The 21,545-nt window shown below is 56.6% G+C and overlaps 1 protein-coding gene across 2 annotated transcripts; it reads left to right on the top strand.

The window, feature by feature from the left end:
- The first annotated feature begins 881 nt into the window (after positions 1-881).
- Positions 882-20,959, top strand: ATP1A3 (ATPase Na+/K+ transporting subunit alpha 3). Of its 2 annotated transcripts, none has more exons than XM_027515651.1 (23): positions 882-1,049; positions 5,045-5,134; positions 5,244-5,303; positions 5,443-5,646; positions 7,073-7,186; positions 7,300-7,434; positions 7,785-7,902; positions 8,032-8,300; positions 9,724-9,922; positions 10,001-10,110; positions 10,197-10,331; positions 12,419-12,611; positions 12,874-13,049; positions 13,137-13,273; positions 13,904-14,054; positions 14,175-14,343; positions 17,054-17,208; positions 17,288-17,411; positions 18,511-18,656; positions 19,212-19,342; positions 19,798-19,899; positions 20,142-20,233; positions 20,573-20,959. In XM_027515651.1, the coding sequence occupies exons 1-23, from the start codon at positions 1,044-1,046 to the stop codon at positions 20,599-20,601; spliced, it is 3,045 nt and encodes a 1,014-aa protein (XP_027371452.1). In that variant the 5' UTR covers positions 882-1,043; the 3' UTR covers positions 20,602-20,959. The 2 variants fall into 2 exon arrangements, with proteins under 2 accessions (XP_027371452.1, XP_027371451.1); XM_027515650.1 differs by having other exon boundaries at positions 5,006-5,134.
- The last annotated feature ends 586 nt before the right edge of the window (positions 20,960-21,545 follow it).

Raw genomic sequence — 21,545 nt, 5'->3', positions numbered from 1 at the left:
TGTGTTCCTCTGCATGGCATCTTATGCCTGTGTGATTTGTTGTGGTGTGCTGGGGTGTGCAGTGTGCTGTGTGTTCGTGAGTCTCTGGGCTTGTTTTGATGGGGTACTGTGAGATGTGTGGGAAGTGATAAGCTGGTGTGTGACGGAATGTGACTGTGAAACTGGTGGTGTTGGTGGGTGTCCCCAGCGTCTATGCTCTCTGGGTGATGGTCGGGTGTCAGTCCCATGCTTGGTGGGATTCTCTGGCTGTGATGTGTCTCCTGTGTACCTGTGCAGTTGTGTCTCGTTGGATAACTGCAGTGCCATAGTGGGTGAGGGGAGGTCACACACTGAGGGGGCCTCAGGGCCCCGCCCCCCTCTGCAGCGTCCCTGCTCATCGCGGGGTATCTTTCTCGCCTCTTGGGTTCCCTCCATCTCCGCCTCCTGAACAGCACCCCACAGTCTCCAGGGCTCCCCCTGCCTCACTGCAGAGAAGGGTGCTCTGGCCCTCCTGCCTTATTGCAGTGGCTTACGGGGCTTACCCCCACCCGGTGTGCACCTTCCACAGCGCACCCCTCCCTCTGGTGGCACACAATGAGGGGGGATTCCGGGGCTCTCCCACCCTCAGCGCCCGCTCCTAGGAGGCGACACCCCACACTGCAGGGGCTTCCAGGTCCCTCATTGGCGGGGGGGGGGAGGGGGGCTCCGGGTTCTCCGCTTCCCGCAGCGCTCCCCCTTCGCCGCCGAGCCGCCACTTTGCGGAGGCTGGGGGGCGGGGAGAACAGCTGCAGTACCGGGGGCGGGGCCGCGGGCCATCCATCAGGGCGGCGGCGCCCCTGATTGGCCGGCGCCGGCCCCCCCGCGGGCGCGGGCATATGAGGAGGCGGAGGCGGCGGCGGGCGCCGCAGACTCTGTGCGGTAGGGCTGACCGCCGGACCCACGCGCGGACCGAGGCGCGGGCGCTGCAGAGGCCCCCAGCCCGAGCCCGCGCCTAAGCCCACCCTGAGGCCCCCTGCCTCGGCCCCTGCCCCGCCTGCGTGCCCCTGTCCCCCGGAGCCGCCAAGATGGGGGTAGGTGCTCGGGCCAGCCAGGCGATGCCTGTGTGCGAGTGTGTGTGTGTGTGTGTATGTGTGTGCGTGCCTGTGTGTGTGACATTGTGGGTCCAGTGACATTGGGTGTCTGCGGAGAGCGGGGGACGAGGACTCTGGGACCTCTGCTCTCCGGGACCCGGTGCAGGCCCCTGGGAGCCAGCTGACCCTGCCCATCCGTGTGGTTGTGTCGCTGGCTGAGTGTGTGCCCGGGGCCGCCTGGGTCGGTGGGAGTCTGTGGCGCATGTTGGCGTGTCCTTTGTGTGCGGGGTTCGCGGGGCGCGGACCGGCCTTCGGCCTCTCTGTCTGACCCGGTGTGGTTCTCTGCTCAGCCGAAGATGTGCGTGTGCGTGTGCGAGTTCCTGGTTCTGTCAGGCCTGGCAGCACCGTTCGCCTGCGATTGTGTGGCTCGGGTCGTGTCTGAATGCCTGCACCCGTGTCTGGGTGTGTCTGAACGCCGGTGTTTGTGTCTGGGGGTGTTGAAGCCCGTCTGCTTCCGTGGCCAGGCAGGGATAGGTCCAGACTATGAGATGCACACCCGATGACCTCCCTTTCTCCTTTCAGGCCCTCATGGGGTTGCTCCGCAGTGCGGAGCAGCCTGGGTCTGCAGCGCGTGTCTACCTCCTAATCTGGGGGAGCAGACCTGGGGGCTGGGGGGAGCAGGAGAGCCACGGCAGGGAGACTGAGTGCCTTGCTGAGGGCTATGTGTGCAAATGCGTGTTGTGGGGGTATTGTGCATGCCCGGCTATGCCCTTTCCTCTGTGTCCGTGTGTCCTTGTCTGTGAGTTTCTCCAGCAGATGCCGCCTCTTTCCCTGGCTGACCACCTGACCCCCCAGCTGCAGCCCTGGATCCCTCCCTGAGTGTGTGGGGCGGGGCCAGAGGGAGGGGGTGGGGGAAGGAGGCTGGTGGGCTGGGCTGGGTGGGATGAAGAGAGAGGGGGTTGGGATGGGAGAGCGAATATGAGGGATGGGGAGAAAGATGGCGGAGGAAGGCTGTTGGGTCCAGGAACGGAGGTGGGGGATGGGGCTGCAGGTCGGTGGATGGGGGTGGGCGAGGCTGAAGGGGAAGAAGAATTGGATGGGGAGAGGACTGGGAGAGAGAAGGTGCAGGTGGGAGTCAGTGATGGCTTCCAGGTAAGTGGAAATGGAAGGGAAGCCAGGGGCAGATTGGAAGACAGGGCTGAGGCTAAATGCCTTAGATAAGAAATTGGGGGCGGGTCTTAGGAAAAGACGTGGGACAGGAGAAGTGAGCGCTTTAGACATGGGAGACAGAGACATGGGAAGACAGAGAGAAATGGGCAGACACAGAGAGAGATGCTCTGAAAGAGACAAAGAGATAGAGAAACAAAGAGAGAAAAAGAGACATCGAGACAAAGAAAGAGACAGACACGGGCAGGAGGATATGGAAAGACAGAGAGATATAGACAAGGAGAGACATGGAGAGACAAAGAGAGAAACTGAGGCTGAGATGAGGAGACCCAAGGACAGACATATCCCATCCACAGACAGCCAGAGGCAGCCTGGATGACAGGAAAAGGGGACAAAGGGCACGAGGGGAGGTCGACTGAGATGCCGGGATGAGGCCTCAGACACCTTGAAAGGGGGAGGGACGGGCGGGCCAAGGGGCAGAGCCTGCCTGAGCTCGGCTGGCGTGGAAAATGGCGAGGAACTGCAGAGGCGGCTGCAGCAGCCAGACACGCGTGTCCCCCACCCTCTGAGGTGCTCCCGCCCTGCAGTGCGCCCATCTGGGCCTCCTGCCTTGACTGGGAAAGCCTCGGCTCCCCCTCCAACAGATGGAAGCCCGCCCCCAAGGGAGTCTGGTCATGACAAGGGCAACCAGCAACCAAGGCTCACCTGCCAGGGACTGGGGTACCCCAGTCCCTCCTCCCTCAGACCCAGGAGTCCAGGCCCCCAGCCCCTCCTCCCCCAGCCCCAGGATCCAGATCCTCAGCCCCTCCTCCCCCAGACCCAGGAGTCCAGACCCCCAGCCTCTCCTCTCTCAGATGGAGGAGTCTGGGACTCCACCCCTGGGTCTCACAGGGACCCAAGCATCAGCTCCCGGCCTTCCCTAAGTCTTCAGGGGTGGGCAGCTAGTTTTCTTCCCACCTCCCTCCAGGCCCCTCTCTCTCCTCTCTTGCCTGCCCCTCATTTCTCTAACTTGTGCCCACGACCTTGTATCTCCACTCTCTCCGTCTGTGGGTCTGCCCCTTGTGGAGGCTGAGACCCCTCCTGAAGCGGAGGTGGAGGAGGGTCCTCCCTGCCTGCCTGAATCTCCATGCTCAGTGTCAGACACAGCACTGCTGCAGGGCTGGCCCAGCGCCAAGCCACCCTCGTGCCCCCTGAAACCCAGGCTCCCAGGCCTTTAGGATGCAGTAGCCACCCGGGCTCAGCCTCCGGGTCTGGGGGCAGACAGCAGGCAGCTCAACCCTCTACAAGGTCACGAGGGGATTAGCACTGAGCCGTGCTGAGCCTGGGATCCCAGCTTGGCTCTGGGCCTGTAAGATCTGTCAGCGGGCCTCTATCAGCACCCAGCCTCACCCCACCCCTCCTGCCAGCCTCCGAGGACGCTGGCTTCCCCATGAGCCCAAGCCCCCAAACTAGAACTTCCATCGCTCCCCCTACACTACATCCAGTTCACGCCAGGCCTGGAGGACTTGTGCCTCTTGCTCTTCTGCACCCTGAATCCCAGCCAGCAGCTAGTCTGTCCTTCAGAGACCTAAACATGCCCACCCCCACCCAAACGTATTCATGGCTCCCGCCATCCCCCAGGAGAGAGGCTAGGCCACAGCTTGTCAGTCAAGCCCCTCGGGACCGACTGCACGTCCAGCCAGGCCACCATCCCTGGGCCCAACAGGCGGCCTCCTGGGCATTTGTCCCAACTGGTCCTCTGAAAGAGACATCCATGGAGTTGGGAGAAGAGATCCAAGAAAAGAGCCAGGAAGAAAAGACAGGGAGAGACCTGGGGGAGTTATATGGGGGAGGCCTGGAGCTGGAAGCACAGAGATGCCAAGATGGATGAGAGAGAGAGAGGGAAAGATACGGGGGTAGAGAGGAAGATGGCAGAACAAGACCGTGAGACACAGACAGACAAGATGGTTGAAACAGTAGAGACAGGGAGAGACGCACCGAGCATTACAGAAAAGCAGGTACCTTGAGAGATGAAGACAGAAAGAAGTAGAGATAAGGATGGACAGAAAATACTGACACTCAGGGATAATCTAAGATCCCCACACACCAACTTGGAAAGAGATAGAAACCCAGGGAGAACACAGAGAGACTGACTCAGCCACACTCAGGGAGAGAGTTCAAGAGATGGTGACAGATATTGTATGAGATGGAAAACATAAAGAGCCAGAGATCAGAGAGACAAAAGTCTCAGAGAGACACGCGTAAAGATGCAGAGACAGAGAATGTGAGTGATGAGAGAGTGAGATTAGAGAAAGAACTGCAGAGAGATGGAGATAGCCACAGATGGAGAGGTAAAGCGGCAGAAGGAGACAGAGAGACAAAAGGGAATAAGACAGGCACAAGCAGAGACCTGGAGAGGCAGATCAAGAGAGACAGACCAACAGACATAGCAAGAGACAGACACTTGGGGGGGTGGGGGGCTTGGGCAAGCCCAGGGAGAGGAAGTAAGAGACAGAAAGAGACACACAGAGCAAAAAAGGACATATGGAGACTGAAGGGGAGAGACCTAGAGACAGGGAGAGAGAGACAGAGGCATAGACAGACCCAGATGGAGACTCGCTGGCGCAGAGATCCAAGGAGCCAGAGCTGGGGGGTGGGGGTGGGAAGCAATAGGAGGAGACAAGCTTCGGGAGTTCTGTGAGACACCCAGGCCGAAGGGCAGGGACAGAGCCCCCAGAGCAGGCCCTGCCCGAGACACAGCTGCACAGCCGCAGGGCCGGTGCCCCCCTGTAACCCCTTCTCGCCCGCAGTCTGGTGGTTCTGACAGCTATCGTGTCGCCACCTCGCAGGACAAGAAAGATGACAAGGGCTCGCCCAAGAAGAGCAAGGGCACCAAAGACCGCCGGGACCTGGATGACCTCAAGAAGGAAGTGGCTATGGTGAGTCCCACCCTCTGCGCCCACCCGGAGCAGACCCTTCCCCAAACGACCCCCCCTACCGCCAGGCCTCCACGCTCACCCAATGTCTCCCCAAACTCCTGTTCCTCAGACAGAGCACAAGATGTCCGTGGAAGAGGTCTGCCGGAAATATAACACTGACTGTGTACAGGTGCGGCCAGGCTGGAGGGACAGGGGTCCCGGGGGTGGGAGTGGGGGAGGCATGACCCCCACAATGCCTGAGGGTGCTCTGTAATGTTGGGGTGCCAGGTTTCTCCGAGAGGGTCCTATGTGAGTCCTGTGTCCCCCAGGGTCTGACCCACAGCAAAGCCCAGGAGATCCTGGCCCGAGATGGGCCCAACGCGCTCACACCGCCACCGACCACCCCGGAGTGGGTCAAGTTCTGCCGCCAGCTCTTTGGGGGCTTCTCGATCCTGCTGTGGATTGGGGCCATCCTCTGCTTCCTGGCCTACGGCATCCAGGCGGGCACAGAGGACGACCCTTCTGGCGACAACGTGAGTGCCCTCCACCCGCCCCACCCCACCCAGGAGGTCCTCCGCATAGAGACATGCGTGTCTCACTTCTCCCCTTGGACTTTTCAAAGCCCCGCCTCCGACTTCTTCTCATCTAACTTTCACAATCACTCAGTGAGAAAACCAGAGATGCAAGGAGGAAAACGGGCTCAGAAAGGACAAGTATGGGATCCTGGTGATCCAGTGGTTAGGGCTTGGCGCTTCCACTGCAGGGGGCCTGGGTTCGATTCCTGGTTGAGACCTAAGATCCTGCAAGCCACATGGTACAGTCAAAATAAATAAATAAATAAATAAGACCAAGTTGCTTGTTCAAGGTCACACAGTAGGAAGTATGAGCTGGGGCTCCATCCCAAAGCTGTGTTGTAACATCACTGGCCTTGAGGGTAGACACGAGCAGGTGGTCATGGCCTAAAAGATGCTCAGTGAATGGGCTCACGTAGAGACCCAGACACACCCACGTGCTGATTTATCAGGGCCTGTTCACTCAGCACAGGGGACACACACACACACAGTCTCAACAGACACAACACTCTTAAACATAGACGTGTATTCTGACTACACGGAGATCCTTGCACGCACACACCCACGCATGCGCATGTACACACTAGTGCGGAGTCAGTGCAGGCAGTCACACTAACACGTAGATTCAAGCACGGCCACCTAGTTTAGACACAGGCACAGACACAGACATGGACCGAGAGACAGACAGACAGACACAAGCACCCAAACACACAGAGTCGCAGGCATAACCTGGTGGCGGACAGAGCGGTGTGAGAGTCAAGCGCAGACAGGATTCTCAGAAATGAAAACCTGAACAGGTGAACAGACCCAGAGTCTCAGACCTAGGCAGACCAACAGAGGGAGACAGACAGAGACCCACCTAGAGAGAGTCAAACACAAACAGTCTCCTACATTTAAAGTCAGGCTTTCAGTCAGACAGGCACGTTGATCTTAACACAGACAGACACATGGACAACAGCATACACACCGATTCTCTGACATAGGCTGAGAGACCCACAAAATAGAGAGATGGACAGACCAGAGGCTCAGGCACACTTTTGTTCAGGAAGAGAGATTCAAGGGAATTCCCTGGTGGTCCAGTGGTTAGGACTCCATGCTTTCACTGCTGAGGGCCTGGGTTTGATCCCTGGTCAGGGAACTAAGATCCCATAAGCTGTATGGCAAGCCAATAAACAAACAAAACAAACATTTTTTAAAAAAGAGAAAGAGAGTCTCAAACATGGACAGCCAGAGAGACACAGACCCTCAAATAGATACAACCTGAGGTCAGACATACAATTGCAGAAGCCCACTTACTCAAAGCTCTCTCCCCAGACTGCACACATCTCAGGGTAGGGCTGGTGGGGAGTTGCTGTGGGGCGGGCTGTGACCTTGAGTCTGCCCACAGCTGTACCTGGGCATCGTGCTGGCGGCTGTGGTCATCATTACCGGCTGCTTCTCCTACTACCAAGAAGCCAAGAGCTCCAAGATCATGGAATCCTTCAAGAACATGGTTCCCCAGGTGAGGGGTGCCCAGGAAGGGGCCAGGTGGGGTGTGGACAGCTGCCGAGGCTGTGCCCAGAGACCTCAGGCAGAGAGCATCAGGGAGGTGACGCCTCTCTATCCCACCCGCAGCAAGCCCTGGTCATCCGGGAAGGTGAGAAGATGCAGGTGAACGCTGAGGAGGTGGTGGTCGGGGACCTGGTGGAGATCAAGGGTGGAGACCGAGTTCCAGCCGACCTGCGCATCATCTCAGCCCACGGCTGCAAGGTGGGCGTGGGGCCTAGCTCTGCCCTTCCTGGAGCGGCCCAGGAGTCCAGACCCCCAGCCCCTCCTCCTCAGACCCAGGAGTCCAGGCCCCCCCTCCTTCCCTAGACCTGCAAGTGCCTTTGACCTTGCCTAGAAGTTGCACCCTCTCCACCTTCAAGAGCCCAACTCTGACACCCAGACTTCTAGGTCTCTAGCTGTGACCTCCACAGACACAGGTTTCCTTAATTAATGAGATTTCCGCCTCATTAACAAAACAAAGGAACAAACAAAAATCTTGAAATCTCCTCTGAGCAAATGCCAGTTGACCCCAGGCCTGGGGTTGAGCCCTGTCCCCTGTGCCCTCACCCCAGGTGGACAACTCTTCCTTGACCGGCGAATCAGAGCCCCAGACCCGCTCCCCCGACTGCACGCACGACAACCCCCTGGAGACCCGAAACATCACCTTCTTTTCCACCAACTGCGTGGAAGGTGAGACAGTTGGGGTGGGGTGGGCACCTGGGTGGGGCCAAGCTGGTCCAGACAGACAGACGCACCTCAGGGGCTTGGCGTCTCTCTGCACCTCGCTGAGCCTCAGCCCTGTCCCCTCTGGCCACACAGGCACGGCTCGGGGCGTGGTGGTGGCCACGGGTGACCGCACCGTCATGGGCCGCATCGCCACTCTGGCTTCGGGGCTGGAGGTGGGCAAGACGCCCATCGCCATCGAGATTGAACACTTCATCCAGCTCATCACTGGTGTGGCCGTCTTCCTGGGCGTCTCCTTCTTCATCCTGTCCCTCATTCTTGGATACACCTGGCTTGAGGCTGTCATCTTCCTCATCGGCATCATCGTGGCCAATGTCCCAGAGGGCCTGCTGGCCACTGTCACCGTAAGGCCCAGACTCCTGGGTCTGAGGGAGGAGGGGGCTGGGGGCCTGATGGCAAAGATCTTTTCTTTTAAAAAGTTTTTTTTATTTGGCTTCACTGGGTCTTAGTTGCCACATGCAGAACCCTTAGGCAATGATATTATTTTATTTACTTATTTATTTTTTTTGGCTGCAGCACACAGCATGTGGGATCTTAGTGCTCTGACCAGGAGTCGAAACTGTGCCCCCTGCATTAGAAGGCAAATTCTTAACCACTGAAGTCCAATGGCAATGATCTTGATTGCAACTTGGGGGGCCGAATTGCAATCAAGACATCGAGGGCCAAATCCTCCCAGACACTGAAGAAGGAGGGTCCTGGGACTCAGTGGGCCTCGTGAACAAAACAAACCAACAGGGATTTCCTGGCTGTCCAGTGGTTAGGACTCCGTGCTCTCACTGCCGAGGGCCTGGGTTTGATCCCTGGTCAGGGAACTAAGATCCCGCAAGCTAACCACCCTATCATTTTTGAAGTTAACTTACAAAATTAAGAAGCACACCCTCATGGTAAAAATCAAAAGAATACATTAAAATAGTTAAAGAGTAAAATAACAGTCTGGACCCACTGCCTAGCCTAGCCATCACCCCCACTTCAGAAGCAGGCTCACTGTACTGTTCCCAGCAGAGGTGGGCACATTCCCACATATGTAGTAACTGTTTTCAGTGTACACAGAAGGGACCATCCTAGGAATACTGTTCTGCTCCTTGATTCTTTTAGAATCAATAGATCCTGCAAACTTTTCCGTATTAGCAAATTCAAAGCTACTCTAGGTCAAGGTCTTTTATTGACCTACACTGTACACACAAGAGTTGCACATACGAACATACAACCTGATGAGCTGGAGTCAGTTGAACACACCCTAGGTCAGCGGCACCCAGACGGAGTTCCCTAGAAGCCCTCTCAAGACCTTGTTCAGCCCTTCTCCTGCAACCCCAGGATTACCCCTAGGATAGCCTGGTTTCAAACAGTAGTTTTTTTACTTCAAATCAGTGGACTCATTCAGCAGCAACTCTTGTTTCTGGCTCTTCTTTGCTGAACATTGTTTCTGAGCTTCACCCACGAGGTTGTAGGCACTGATCTCTTATCCTTTTTCATCTCTGTATAGTATTCCCATCTTTTATTTCTCCAATTTTCTCTTCTGCTGTTAGAGAACATTTTGGTTGTTTCAGTTGGGGACTATTATGTTGCTGCTGTGAACATTCTAGTGTATTTTGGGGGGTGCATCTGAGCCCATTTCTATGAGTCTGTGCCTTGGGTGGAGTCTCTGGGTGATTCTTTGCCCAGGATTCTCTTTGGGCTAAGCAGTCAGGTTGTTGGACAGTCGTGTTGCCGGCCCAGCCCCGCCACCTGACTCTACCTGTAACTCACCTGTCCTTGCACGTGCCCCAGGTCTGTCTGACACTGACTGCCAAGCGCATGGCTCGGAAGAACTGCCTTGTGAAGAACCTAGAGGCTGTAGAGACCCTGGGCTCCACGTCCACCATCTGCTCAGACAAGACAGGGACCCTCACCCAGAACCGCATGACAGTCGCCCACATGTGGTTTGACAACCAGATCCACGAGGCCGACACCACTGAGGACCAGTCAGGTGAGGGTAGAGCCCAGACAGGAGGGTGCTTGGCCCCCCGCCCCAGCTGCCCCTTGCCCTGATTGGTGGCTTTTTCAGGGACTTCATTCGACAAGAGCTCGCACACCTGGGTGGCCCTGTCCCACATCGCTGGACTCTGCAACCGTGCTGTCTTCAAGGGGGGTCAGGACAATGTCCCCGTGCTCAAGGTGGGTCCCCCCTCTCACTGGCCTCAGCCTGGCTCTTGCCCATCCCGTGCTTCTCTGCTCTGCCAGCCCTCTCTCCCGCCCTACAGAGGGATGTGGCCGGGGATGCCTCCGAATCTGCTCTGCTCAAGTGCATCGAATTGTCCTCTGGCTCCGTGAAGCTGATGCGTGAACGCAATAAGAAAGTGGCCGAGATCCCCTTCAACTCCACTAACAAATACCAGGTACCCTGGGGCTCTCCACTTTCTCTGTGATGCCCCCAAAAGCAGTGCTCTGCCCCACTGCCCTCCTGCTTTGGGCAAGCTATTAACTTTCCCGGAGCCTCAGTTTCCCCATCTGTAAAATGGGACTGATAGTGGAGAGAGGAACAGAGATGGGAGTGAGAGCGAGGCCTCTGTGGGAGTAGGAGGCAGAGGAGTAAAGATTTCTTGCAGCAGAGTGGGAACCAGCCAGAGATCTCATTCATTCATTCAGCAGATGTATTTTTAAGCAGCCACCATATGTCTGGGATGCTTCTGTTAGGTGCTGGGGAGACATAACAGCAGTGAGTGAAACAGTGAAGTTCCTCCTCTTGTGGAACTTATGCTCCTGTGCCAGGAGACAGATGATAACAAAGGCATGAGGACTTGAGGAAATTTGGAATATGTCAGGAAGTCACCGTGCTGAGGGAGGAAGCCCTGCAGGTATCTTGGGGCAGTGGGCATAGTATGTGCAAAGGTCCAGCGGCAGGAATGTGTTGAGGTGTCTGAACAAGGGGTTGTGGAGCCAGGAAGCATGGTGGGAGATGAGGGCTGTGTGTGCTGGGCCAGGTCCCGTCAGGCCTCATGGGCTGTGGACACAACTTAGGTGTGACTCCATGAACCAAGGAGTAGGGTAGAGATGGGACCTGACTCACATTTTTAAAAACTACTTTATTGAGGTCTAGTTCTTACACCATCGTAGATCACCCACGTAGTACATAATTCAAGAGTCTTAGTATAGTCACACATAGTATATACAACGTAGCATAGCTAGCGTCTACTCAGTCAGCTTTAGAGAATTTCCATCGTCTCAAAAAACACCCTCACACTCTCTGGCTTTGTTCCCCTACCTCCCCCGTCTCCCCAAGCCCTAAGCAACTACTAATCCACGTCCTGTCTCTATGCCCTTGCTTATTCTCGACACTTCATGTCAACAGAATCCTACAATATGTGTTTTTGAGCGTCTGAGTCCTCTCACTCAGCATCGTGTTTTCCAGGCTCCTCAGGGCTCCCCTGGTAGCTCAGACAGTAAAGAATCCGCCTGCAATGCGGGAGACCTGGTGTCGATCCCTGGGTTGGGAAGATCCCCTGGAGAAGGGAACGGCTACCCACTCCAGTATTCTGGCCTGGAGAATCCCATGGCCTGTAGAGTCCATGGGGCCACAGAGTCGGACACGGCTGAGCGACTCTCACTTCCCTTCCCTTCCGTGTTGTAGCACGCGTCAGTACTCCATTCCTTTTTATGGCTGAATGACTTCGCGTTGTATAGCGAGATCACATTTTGTTGATCCATTCATCTATCAATGGACATTTGGGTTATTTGCACCCTTTGGCTACTATGAATAATCCTGCTGTGAACATCCGCCTACAAGTTTCTGTGTGGACATCGTCTGCACACCTCTTGGGTGTATACCCGGGGATGGCCGGCTTACGTCGTAACCCTATGTTTAAGCTTTGTGGGGATAGCTAGGCTGTTTTCCAAAGTGGCTGCACCACTTTTCACTGACTCTCATATTTTAAAGTCTCCTTCTGCCTACTGTGGGGAGAAAATAAAATACAATGGGGAGGGGAGGACAGACACAGGGACTTGATGTGGGGTGCTGCTGTGACATTTCATATGAGAGATGCTGGTGGATGAATGGGAAGGCAGGGGAGGTGAGAGAAGTCAGAATCTGGGTACTTCAGAGGTGAGCTGAACAGATTTGGTGATGGGGTCTAATGTGAGATGAGAGATCGTCGGGCGAGGCAGAGAGAAATGCCGGTATCCTCAGGACCCTTGAGATTTCTGTGAGAGAGACACAGAGGAGAAGAAATATTTGTCAGACAAAGAGACAGAAATGGGCAGGGATGAGCAGAGATCTCTGTGAGAGGGTCCGAGAAACAGATGACAATCTATCAGGTAGAGAGATTCAGGCAGTGCCCTCTGGGGAGCCCGGCTGTGGTCCGTCCTGGCATCCGTGGCATCCTGGCACCCGAGGGGGTGGCGGGGAGTCCTCTTCCCCCGGCTGGGCTCAGGGAGCCTCCAGGTCCCTGGGAGGCTCAGGCACGGCCACCCTCTGCTCTGTTTGCAGCTCTCCATTCACGAAACTGAAGACCCCAATGACAACCGGTACCTGCTAGTGATGAAGGGCGCCCCCGAGCGCATCCTGGACCGCTGCTCCACCATTCTGCTACACGGCAAGGAGCAGCCGCTGGATGAAGAGATGAAGGAGGCCTTCCAGAATGCCTACCTCGAGCTCGGCGGCCTGGGCGAGCGTGTGCTTGGTGGGCACCAGGGGTGGGGCCAAGTTGGGGCAGGGGCCGGAGGGTAAAGAGGGATGTGGTGCTGCCCAGAGCCTGGCTCAGAATAGGATCTCTCAGAATGCACCGTGATTGACTGAATGAATGACAGGGGAAGCCATCTTTCGGAAATGAGTGTGGACTGACTCTGGCCAGCTGGGGAGTTTGATTGCTGCCACGCGGGAGCTGTGGGCAGGAGGCAGGGGGGACTGAGGCTGGAGCCCCTCTTCCTTTCTCCCCACACCAGGTTTCTGCCACTACTACCTGCCCGAGGAGCAATTCCCCAAGGGCTTTGCCTTCGACTGTGACGACGTGAACTTCACCACCGACAACCTCTGCTTCGTGGGCCTCATGTCCATGATCGACCCTCCCCGAGCGGCTGTCCCCGACGCGGTGGGCAAGTGCCGCAGTGCAGGCATCAAGGTGTGGCCCGGGGGGCATCGGGGGAGGCAGGACCAGGGCTCCAGGGGCCAGCAGTGAGGCTGGACCATTTGCACACAATGCCCGCAGGTCATCATGGTCACCGGGGATCACCCCATCACGGCCAAGGCCATTGCCAAGGGCGTGGGCATCATCTCCGAGGGCAACGAGACTGTGGAGGACATCGCTGCCCGGCTCAACATTCCCGTCAGCCAGGTCAACCCCCGGTGAGCCCCGCCCAGCCCGACTCAGGTCCCTCTGGGACAGTGGGTCCCATTCCTCCAGGGTCTCCTCTGTTGACTCAGCATCTGGGCCCCATTCCTCTTCTGTCTTAATGATGGGGAGCCTGGTATTCCAGCTTCATGAGGCTGGCAAGGGGTGGGCTCACATCCCAGCTTGGCCACACGTGAGCTGTGTGACCTTGGGTGAGTCATTTAGCCTCTCTGAGCCCCGGTTTCCTCCTCTCTAAAATGGGCTGCTAGTAATTCCCATCTGGGAGGATTCTATGATGTCTCTCATTGCTGTGTCCATCAGTTTCTTCCTGCCTGTCTTTTACGTCGTTGTCTCTCTCATCTCTGTTCTGACTCCCTCAGCTTTCCCATCCTCATGTCTCTCTCTGTGTCTGTTTCCATTTCCTGCTTGTCTGCATATCTCTGTTCCTCTGAGTCCAGGGTCCCAAAGTTCTTCCTGAGGTCTGCCCTCCATCCCTCCTGCAGCCCCTCTGCCCCCATTTCCCTTCATCTCTGATCCCCCCACCCCACCCCTGCAAAGCCCTTTGTCCCTCTCTCAGAGCCTGGTCCGTCTCCCCCTGTCTGTGGGTCTGTCTGCCTGTCCTGACCACTCTCTGCTCTCCCCAGGGACGCCAAGGCCTGCGTGATCCACGGCACTGACCTCAAGGACTTCACCTCCGAACAAATCGATGAGATCCTGCAGAACCACACCGAGATCGTCTTCGCCCGCACCTCCCCCCAGCAGAAGCTCATTATTGTGGAGGGTTGTCAGAGACAGGTGGGCTGGGGCTGGGGTCCCTCGGGGGAAAGGGGCTGGGGGCCAGGACTCTGGGGTCCATGATGAGAAGACGGTTAGTGCCAGGCCTCCAGGCACTGTGCTCACCCTCTCTCCCTCCAGGGAGCCATCGTGGCTGTGACCGGGGATGGCGTGAACGACTCCCCCGCCCTGAAGAAGGCCGACATCGGGGTGGCCATGGGCATCGCCGGCTCTGACGTCTCCAAACAGGCAGCTGACATGATTCTTCTGGACGACAACTTTGCCTCCATTGTCACGGGTGTGGAGGAGGGTGAGTGAGTCGGCCCAGGTGGCCCTGGAGACTGGGGTCCCTGCGTGAAGCCCAAGAAGGGCGAGGGGAACAGGCCAGGGCTGCAGCGGGTGCACGATGGGGAGATGGCGGAATCCTACCAGGCCCCCAGTACAGCCTGAGCTTGTCCTTTTCAATTTTCTTCCCCCCACAGTGTCGGGGGCTCCCTGGGGGCAGGACTGAGCTGATACACTTCAGGGTCCCCGTGTTGCCCAGCGAGGACCCAGTCTGTTGGGCAAGGCAGAGGTGGAAGTATTTAAAAGATACTCAGAAGTACAACCTCAGGGAGGCAGAGGGTCAAGCAGAGGGGCCCTGAGGAGGCCTCTCCCCCAGCCTGCATTCGGGAGCCAAGGAAGCTTCCCCGAATGGGCAGGAGTCACTGTGCCAAGTCCCCAGGGCCATTGGGAATTTTCACAGAGAAATGCCAGCGAAGGGAGTTGCAGGCAGAGGCACGGCCATGTGGGGGCGCTGGCGGGTGAGGCTGGGCCGCCAAGAGCCCAGACCTCAGGGTCCCCTGGGCACCACTTCCTGACGGGCCTGGATGCGGCCGCAGATGGGGCTTGTTCATGTTCGATTTTATTCTGATCATCCAAGTAATTCATGATAATTACAGAAAATGCAAAAAAGCATTAAGAAGCACATTGGCATCGCCCACAACCTCACCATCCAGAAATATTCACGGTTCACACTGTGGTTGCATTTTCTCCCAGTCTCTCTCTTACATTTCAAATGACCCAGTGTGAAAAATAACTCGTGATGAGGGAGAATTCAAACAGTAGAGCTGAGCCTACAGCCTCAGGTTAAATGCCCTGAGCCCTTGTCTCCTATGGCCCAGAGGACACATGGTTAACCCTTTCTCACCGCCCTCCAAAACATGTTACACGCATGTGCAGAGCACACACTTACGGATGCTCTAGTTCACACCTCCCAGACATTTCTTGGGCTCCTACCTTGTGCATCACGCCAGGGGCTGGGGAATCAGCTATGAGCAAAGCAGACATGGTCCCTGCCCTCCAGGAACTGGGGGGCCTTCCCCAAGTTAACAAATTATAACATAACAAATGAAATTACAGGGACTTGCCTGGAAGTCCAGTAGTTAAGACTGTGCTTCCAATGCAGGAGGCACGGGTTCTATTCCTGGTCAGAGAGCTACCATCCCACATTTCATGCAGCAACAGCCAAAACAAAAATAAAACAAAAAACTAATTACTTATGGTGACAAGTGCTAAGAAGAAAACCAGCAGGGTGCTATGATAGATGATAACAGGAGTCCTACCTTAAAAAAATTTTTTTTTGGCTGCACTGCATGGAGTTGGGGATCCTAGTTCCCCAACCAGGGATTGAACTCGCACCTCCTGCATTGGAACCACAGAGTCCTAACCACTGGACCTCCAGGGAAGCCCCAGCAGGGGTCCTACCTAGATAAGGAGGGGCAAGGAAGGCCTCTCTGAAGTAAAAGAAGCAGCACAGTTTAACCTTCAGTAGGGGGAAGTCCGGACACACCCACAAGCAGAGCAAGTGGCACAGCAAACCCCGTCACATCGCCCGGCTCAGTACACACACTGGGCTATGCTGAAGTACACTTAAATCATCACCCATAAGTACTTAGGGTGAGACCCCGGTAGTTTGTGGAGAGCCACACCTTGAGGGGACAGGAAACAGCATGTGTGAGCAACTAGGTGCCTTATTTTTTACACAAAGGGGATCATACCATCTATGCCACCCCCCGCAGAACAGGCTGCCTGTCTGTCCCTTTTTAAAAATAAGTATGGCAATTCCCTTTTTTTTTTTTTGCTGTGCCATTTGGCTTGTGGAATCTTAGTTCTCTGACCAGGGATCAAACTTACGCCCCTGCAGTGGAAGCAGGGAGTCTTAACCAACAGGCCACCAGGGAAGTCCCTCTTTTTTGGCTATTATAATGCTATGGTGGGGCTTTCCTGATAAAGATAAAGTTGGTAAAGAATCCACCTGCAATGCAGGAGACCCTGGTTTGAGTCCTGGGTTGGGAGGATCCGCTGGAGAAGGGATAGGCTACCCACTCCAGTATTCTTGTGCTTCCCTTGTGGCTCAGCTAGTAAAGAATCCTCCTGCAATGCAGGAGACTTGGGTTCGATCTCTGGGTTGGGAAGATCTCCTGGAAAAGAGAGAGGCTACCCACTCCAGTATTCTGCCTGGAAAATTCCAGGAACTATGTAGTCCATGAGGTCACAAAGAGTCGGACACAACTGAGCGACTTTGATTTTCAATGCTATGATGAACATTCTTGTACTTGCTTTTTGGTGGACATAAACACTCATCCTATAAACCTATGATGAGGATTGCTGGGTCAATAAGGCAGGGATGCTTAACTTTAACAAAAAATTCTGGGCACTCCCTGGCAGTCTAGTGGTTAAGATTGCACTTTCACTGCTGGGGGCACAGGTTCAATCGCTGGTCAGGGCAACTAAGATCCCGCAAGCCATGCTGCATGGCCAAAAAAGGGGAAAAGAAAAAAGAAAAACTGCTACGCAGTCTTCCTAAATGGTTGTATTTTGAGAATGTTTGAACAGAGGCAACCTGATTGGATGTCTGAATGGAAAGGCGGGTGGTGAGGGGATGGATTAGGAAGGACGCCTGGACTGGGTAGGGAAGGGGCAGCGGGACTAGGGTGCCCTGGCGTGGGTGCTGAGGTCTGAGCCCACCCTGCCAACAGGCCGCCTGATCTTCGACAACCTGAAGAAATCCATTGCCTACACCCTGACCAGCAACATCCCGGAGATCACACCCTTCCTGCTGTTCATCATGGCCAACATCCCACTGCCTCTGGGCACCATCACCATCCTCTGCATCGACCTGGGCACCGACATGGTGAGTCCCAGCCACCCCCAGGCTCTGGGAGGGCAGGGTCCCCCAACACCACCCCGATTCACGTGCTTCTCCTGCCCAGGTCCCTGCCATCTCATTGGCGTACGAGGCTGCCGAGAGTGACATCATGAAGAGACAGCCCAGGAACCCACGCACTGACAAGCTGGTCAATGAGAGACTCATCAGCATGGCCTACGGACAGATCGGTGAGGACCTGGGGCCCCCGCCTGGCTTACGGCTGAATGCCCAGCGCCTGGCCCACCCTGGGCACTCGGGAACCTCGTGTTGAATGAGTGGAGTGAAAAGCAGGACATGCTGCCATAGGTCTAGTCGTGGCAGTCCAAACGTGGGCTGGAGAAGAATTTCCAGACACAGAGCATTTCAGAAAGGAGTGAGTGTATTAAGAGCAAGGAGCAGAGATAATGAAGATCCTGCAAATGTAGTGGGTGGGGGAGAGTCAATGCTTTTTATGGGTTAGCAGCCAGTTTTTTAGCCTCATGATGAAGAAAACTCCTGCTAGAAGGGTGGCATTAAGTGACCGGTTAGGGTGCTAGAGGGTGAGTACCGGGGTGGGCATTTTTACCTAATATGGGGTCAGGAAGCTGGCCAGGAAGGATCGCAGTGTGGGCGGGGTTGGCAACAGTTACAATGGGGTTCAGTCAGTTCCAGAGGTGACCTTGATTCTGGGCTCCCTTTCTGTGGCCTGGATGCCAGGTCTCATGCCTGTGACCTTGGTGTGGGACTCCACAAGTTTGGAAGGAGTGACTTAGAGATGAGGGGTGGAGGAAAGGCCTCCCCAGGGTGCGTGTGGGATACTGAGTGGCCCAGGAGGGCCACGCCACTGCTCCACCACCCACCATGCTGGGAAGGACCAGTCAGCCTGTGAGCCCTCTGAGGGCAGGGGCGAGCCCCACCCGTTCCTGCCTCCTCCTCCGTCTGCTGCTGGAGGGGAGAGTGCAGAGCTTTACAGGTGTCCCAGCAGAGGCCTGGTGGTGGTGGTCAGAGGCCTGGGAAAGTCATTCCTGCATGGTGGTCCTCAGGGACTTCCTGATGTCCATGTGGCCCGGGTCAAGTGGGAGGGACTCCAGGTTCTCCATCTCTGGGGAGCCCCCTCCCCGAGTCTGCTGCTCCAGAGAGCCCATTCCAGATGCTCACCACCAGGTGGCGCCCTCAGGTCGTCCTCTGGGAGCCCAGCCAGGAGGATGCTAAGGCAGAGCACCGAGTCTCAAGGGGCCCCAGAGGTGCCCTGGGCTGGCTGCCCGCCCCACCTCAGCCTCTCCTCATCTCCCTACTCTCCTCCCCCAGGAATGATCCAGGCTCTTGGTGGCTTCTTCTCCTACTTTGTGATCCTGGCAGAAAATGGCTTCTTGCCTGGCAACTTGGTGGGCATCCGGCTGAACTGGGATGACCGCACGGTTAACGACCTGGAGGACAGTTATGGACAGCAGTGGGTGCGTAGGGGTGGGTTCCACAGTGTGGCCGTGGGCCTCCCAGGAGGGGTCTCTGCCCACAGCATCCTGGGCCACGGTGAGCTGTCCTATCCATGCGGGTGGCTTGCTGTGATGGCCCCTCTGCCCTGGGAGTCATCAAGACCCTCCTTCGGACACAAGGGGTCTCTTGGCACTCTTGCCCCACCCCATCGTGGTCCTGTCCACTGGCCAGGCTCTCTGCCCTGCCAGGCAGGAAGCCTTTGTGACCCCCTTCCCAGTCTGTCTTCCCTTCACAGCACAGCCAGTGTCCCCCGAGGAGGCCCCCAGGTTCTCCGGTCCACAACTAAGGTCACCAGCATGCTCTATCCTTCCTTGTCCATTTCCTGACTCTTCCTGAGGGGCTCTGAGCTACAGAGGGCAGACATGTCCTCCCAGGGGACCCCATCTGGACAGAGTCCCCGCTTTGCCCTGGGGACCTACGCAGGAGTGCACACAAGGAGCATGTGGGCAAGGAGAGGGGGCTGGGGCTGCGGCCACACTGACCACTGGCTGACACGTGCATCGTCACCCTCGCAGACCTATGAGCAGAGGAAGGTGGTGGAGTTCACGTGCCACACGGCTTTCTTCGTGAGCATAGTGGTCGTGCAGTGGGCTGACCTGATCATCTGCAAGACCCGGAGGAACTCTGTCTTCCAGCAGGGCATGAAGTGAGGGTCGTGGTCGCTGTGGCTGCTTTCCGTCCCGCCCCACGTCTGTCTGTTCTGGTTTTGCCTCTGAGTTGATTTTCTCTCCAGTGGTCACATCTGTCTTGGATTCCCTGTCTGCCTGTGTGTGTGTGTGTACGCGCGCGCGCGCGCGCGTGTGTGTGTGTGTGTGCACGCGCGTGTGTGCGTGCGTGCGCGCGCGCTGCTGGGATGTTCCTGCGTCCCTCTCCAGATCTGTCTTATCTTTTTATACCCCGGCCTGTCTGTGTGTCTCTGTCTTCATATTTCACCGTCGCCATCTCCCTGGACCCATCTGTGCCTCGCTGCCTCTTTCTGTTTCCATCCCTCTGTGTCTCCTTGTCTGTCTCTCTCCGTTTGCCCCGGGGGAGTGCCTCTGTGTCTATGGGGTGGGGATGCCGGGTGGGCTTCTCTGGGTCCAGCCCTGACTGTGCCTGCAGGAACAAGATCCTGATCTTTGGCTTGTTTGAGGAGACGGCCCTGGCGGCCTTCCTGTCTTACTGCCCAGGCATGGATGTGGCCCTTCGCATGTACCCTCTCAAGTGAGTGCCTTTCCCCCTTCCAGGTCCCACCTGCTCCAGGGCCCTCCCAGGAGCCTTTGCAGTGGAACACCGTCATGGGTGGGGGGTGGGGTGGGGCTCTGTAGACCCCGGCCCAGAGCCATGTCCAGGGCACCCGTCACCTTGGGCACGAAGGATCAGGGGGCAGTGCGCTGGGCGTGGCCCCTCTTTTCCTCCGTGTTGCCCGGTGGCGCTGACTCGCTCCTCCTCTCGCTTCTCCGCAGGCCCAGCTGGTGGTTCTGTGCCTTCCCCTACAGTTTCCTCATCTTCGTCTACGACGAAATCCGCAAACTCATCCTGCGCAGGAACCCCGGGGGTGAGGGGCTAACGGGGGTAAAGGTGGGAGGCTGGGGGGAATGGGAACGGGCAGCTGGAGGGGGAGGCTGGAGAGCGCCGCCTGGTGACGATGCTAACCTCACTGTCTTCCCCCTCCTCCCGCCCCTCCCATACCCCCTCCTCCCTTCCGCGCTGTCTCTCCATCCCCTTGGCACCTCTTACCTCTCCCCTTCTCTCCGGGCCTCCTCCTCTCTGTGTCTGTCCCCGTGTCTCTGCCCCTTTGGACTTCTTTCTGTGTCGCTGCCTCTCTGTCTCTGCTTGTGCGTCTCTCCGTGCCGGTCTCTCCCGTCTCTGTCTCTTTCCTCCTTTGTCTCTCCAGGTTGGGTGGAGAAGGAAACCTACTACTGACCTCAGCCCCACCACGTCTCGCGTCTCTTTCCTGCCCCCGCGAGCCCAGGACCGCCCACTCCAGTGCCCCTCATTTTGTATTCTGGGGGGAGGGGCCCTTTCTCCCCGTGGCCCCGCCCCCTCAAGTGATCTCCCGCCTCCCTCCCCCACGCCCCGTCCCTTGGCTGGCTTCTCTCCCCGCCCCCACCCCCGCCCCCTGCCTCTCTCCCCTCCCTCTCTTTTGTGTGTGTCTGTTCCTCTCCTCCTCACCCCTGCCTCCCAGACCCCTCCCTGGACTCTTTTTTACTCCTCGTCGCCCCCTGGCTGATGCCGTCTCTGGTTCTGGACAATTATCAAATATATCAGTGGGGAGAGAGAAGCCGTGTGTGTCGTGCTTTGCTTTGTTGAGGGGGTTCAGTGCAGGGGGGATGTGGGCGGGACAGCGTTCCCCGTGCTGGCACCCATGACTGGGTGATTCACAGAAGCCCAGAAATTTAGCCTGGCATGAACGTGGGAGTCATGGAATTTCAAAGTCATCAAATCACAGAGTTTTAGACCCAACAAGGATTAGTATGAGAACACTGTGAATTCGCCAGGTGATGGGATCCTGGGATCAGAACACGGGAGAGGGGGTCAGACTCTGGATCCTCTCATATTGGAGAAGACCCTGGGGGGCCATGATGATACAATGGTTCACTGAGCTCCCACTCTGTGCTCCGCCCTCTTCTAAACATTCTACCTGTATTAGTTCACTTAATCCTCACAAGGCACAGAGAGGGAAAGTAACCTGCTCGAGGTCACACAGCTGCGAGGGGACAAATCTGGATAACCTAGGATGTCCAAGCTCTAAGTCACCATGTTCTTCTCTTGTTGAGATAAGCTTCCATCTGTGACTTGCACAGATCTCAAACGCATAGCTCAATGGTTTAAATAATTATATCCACATAGCCACCATCCATACTGAG

Source organism: Bos indicus x Bos taurus, chromosome 18 (assembly GCF_003369695.1).
Source record: "Bos indicus x Bos taurus breed Angus x Brahman F1 hybrid chromosome 18, Bos_hybrid_MaternalHap_v2.0, whole genome shotgun sequence".
Taxonomy (NCBI): domain Eukaryota; kingdom Metazoa; phylum Chordata; class Mammalia; order Artiodactyla; family Bovidae; genus Bos; species Bos indicus x Bos taurus.
This window is presented reverse-complemented; position numbering and strand designations above follow the sequence as displayed.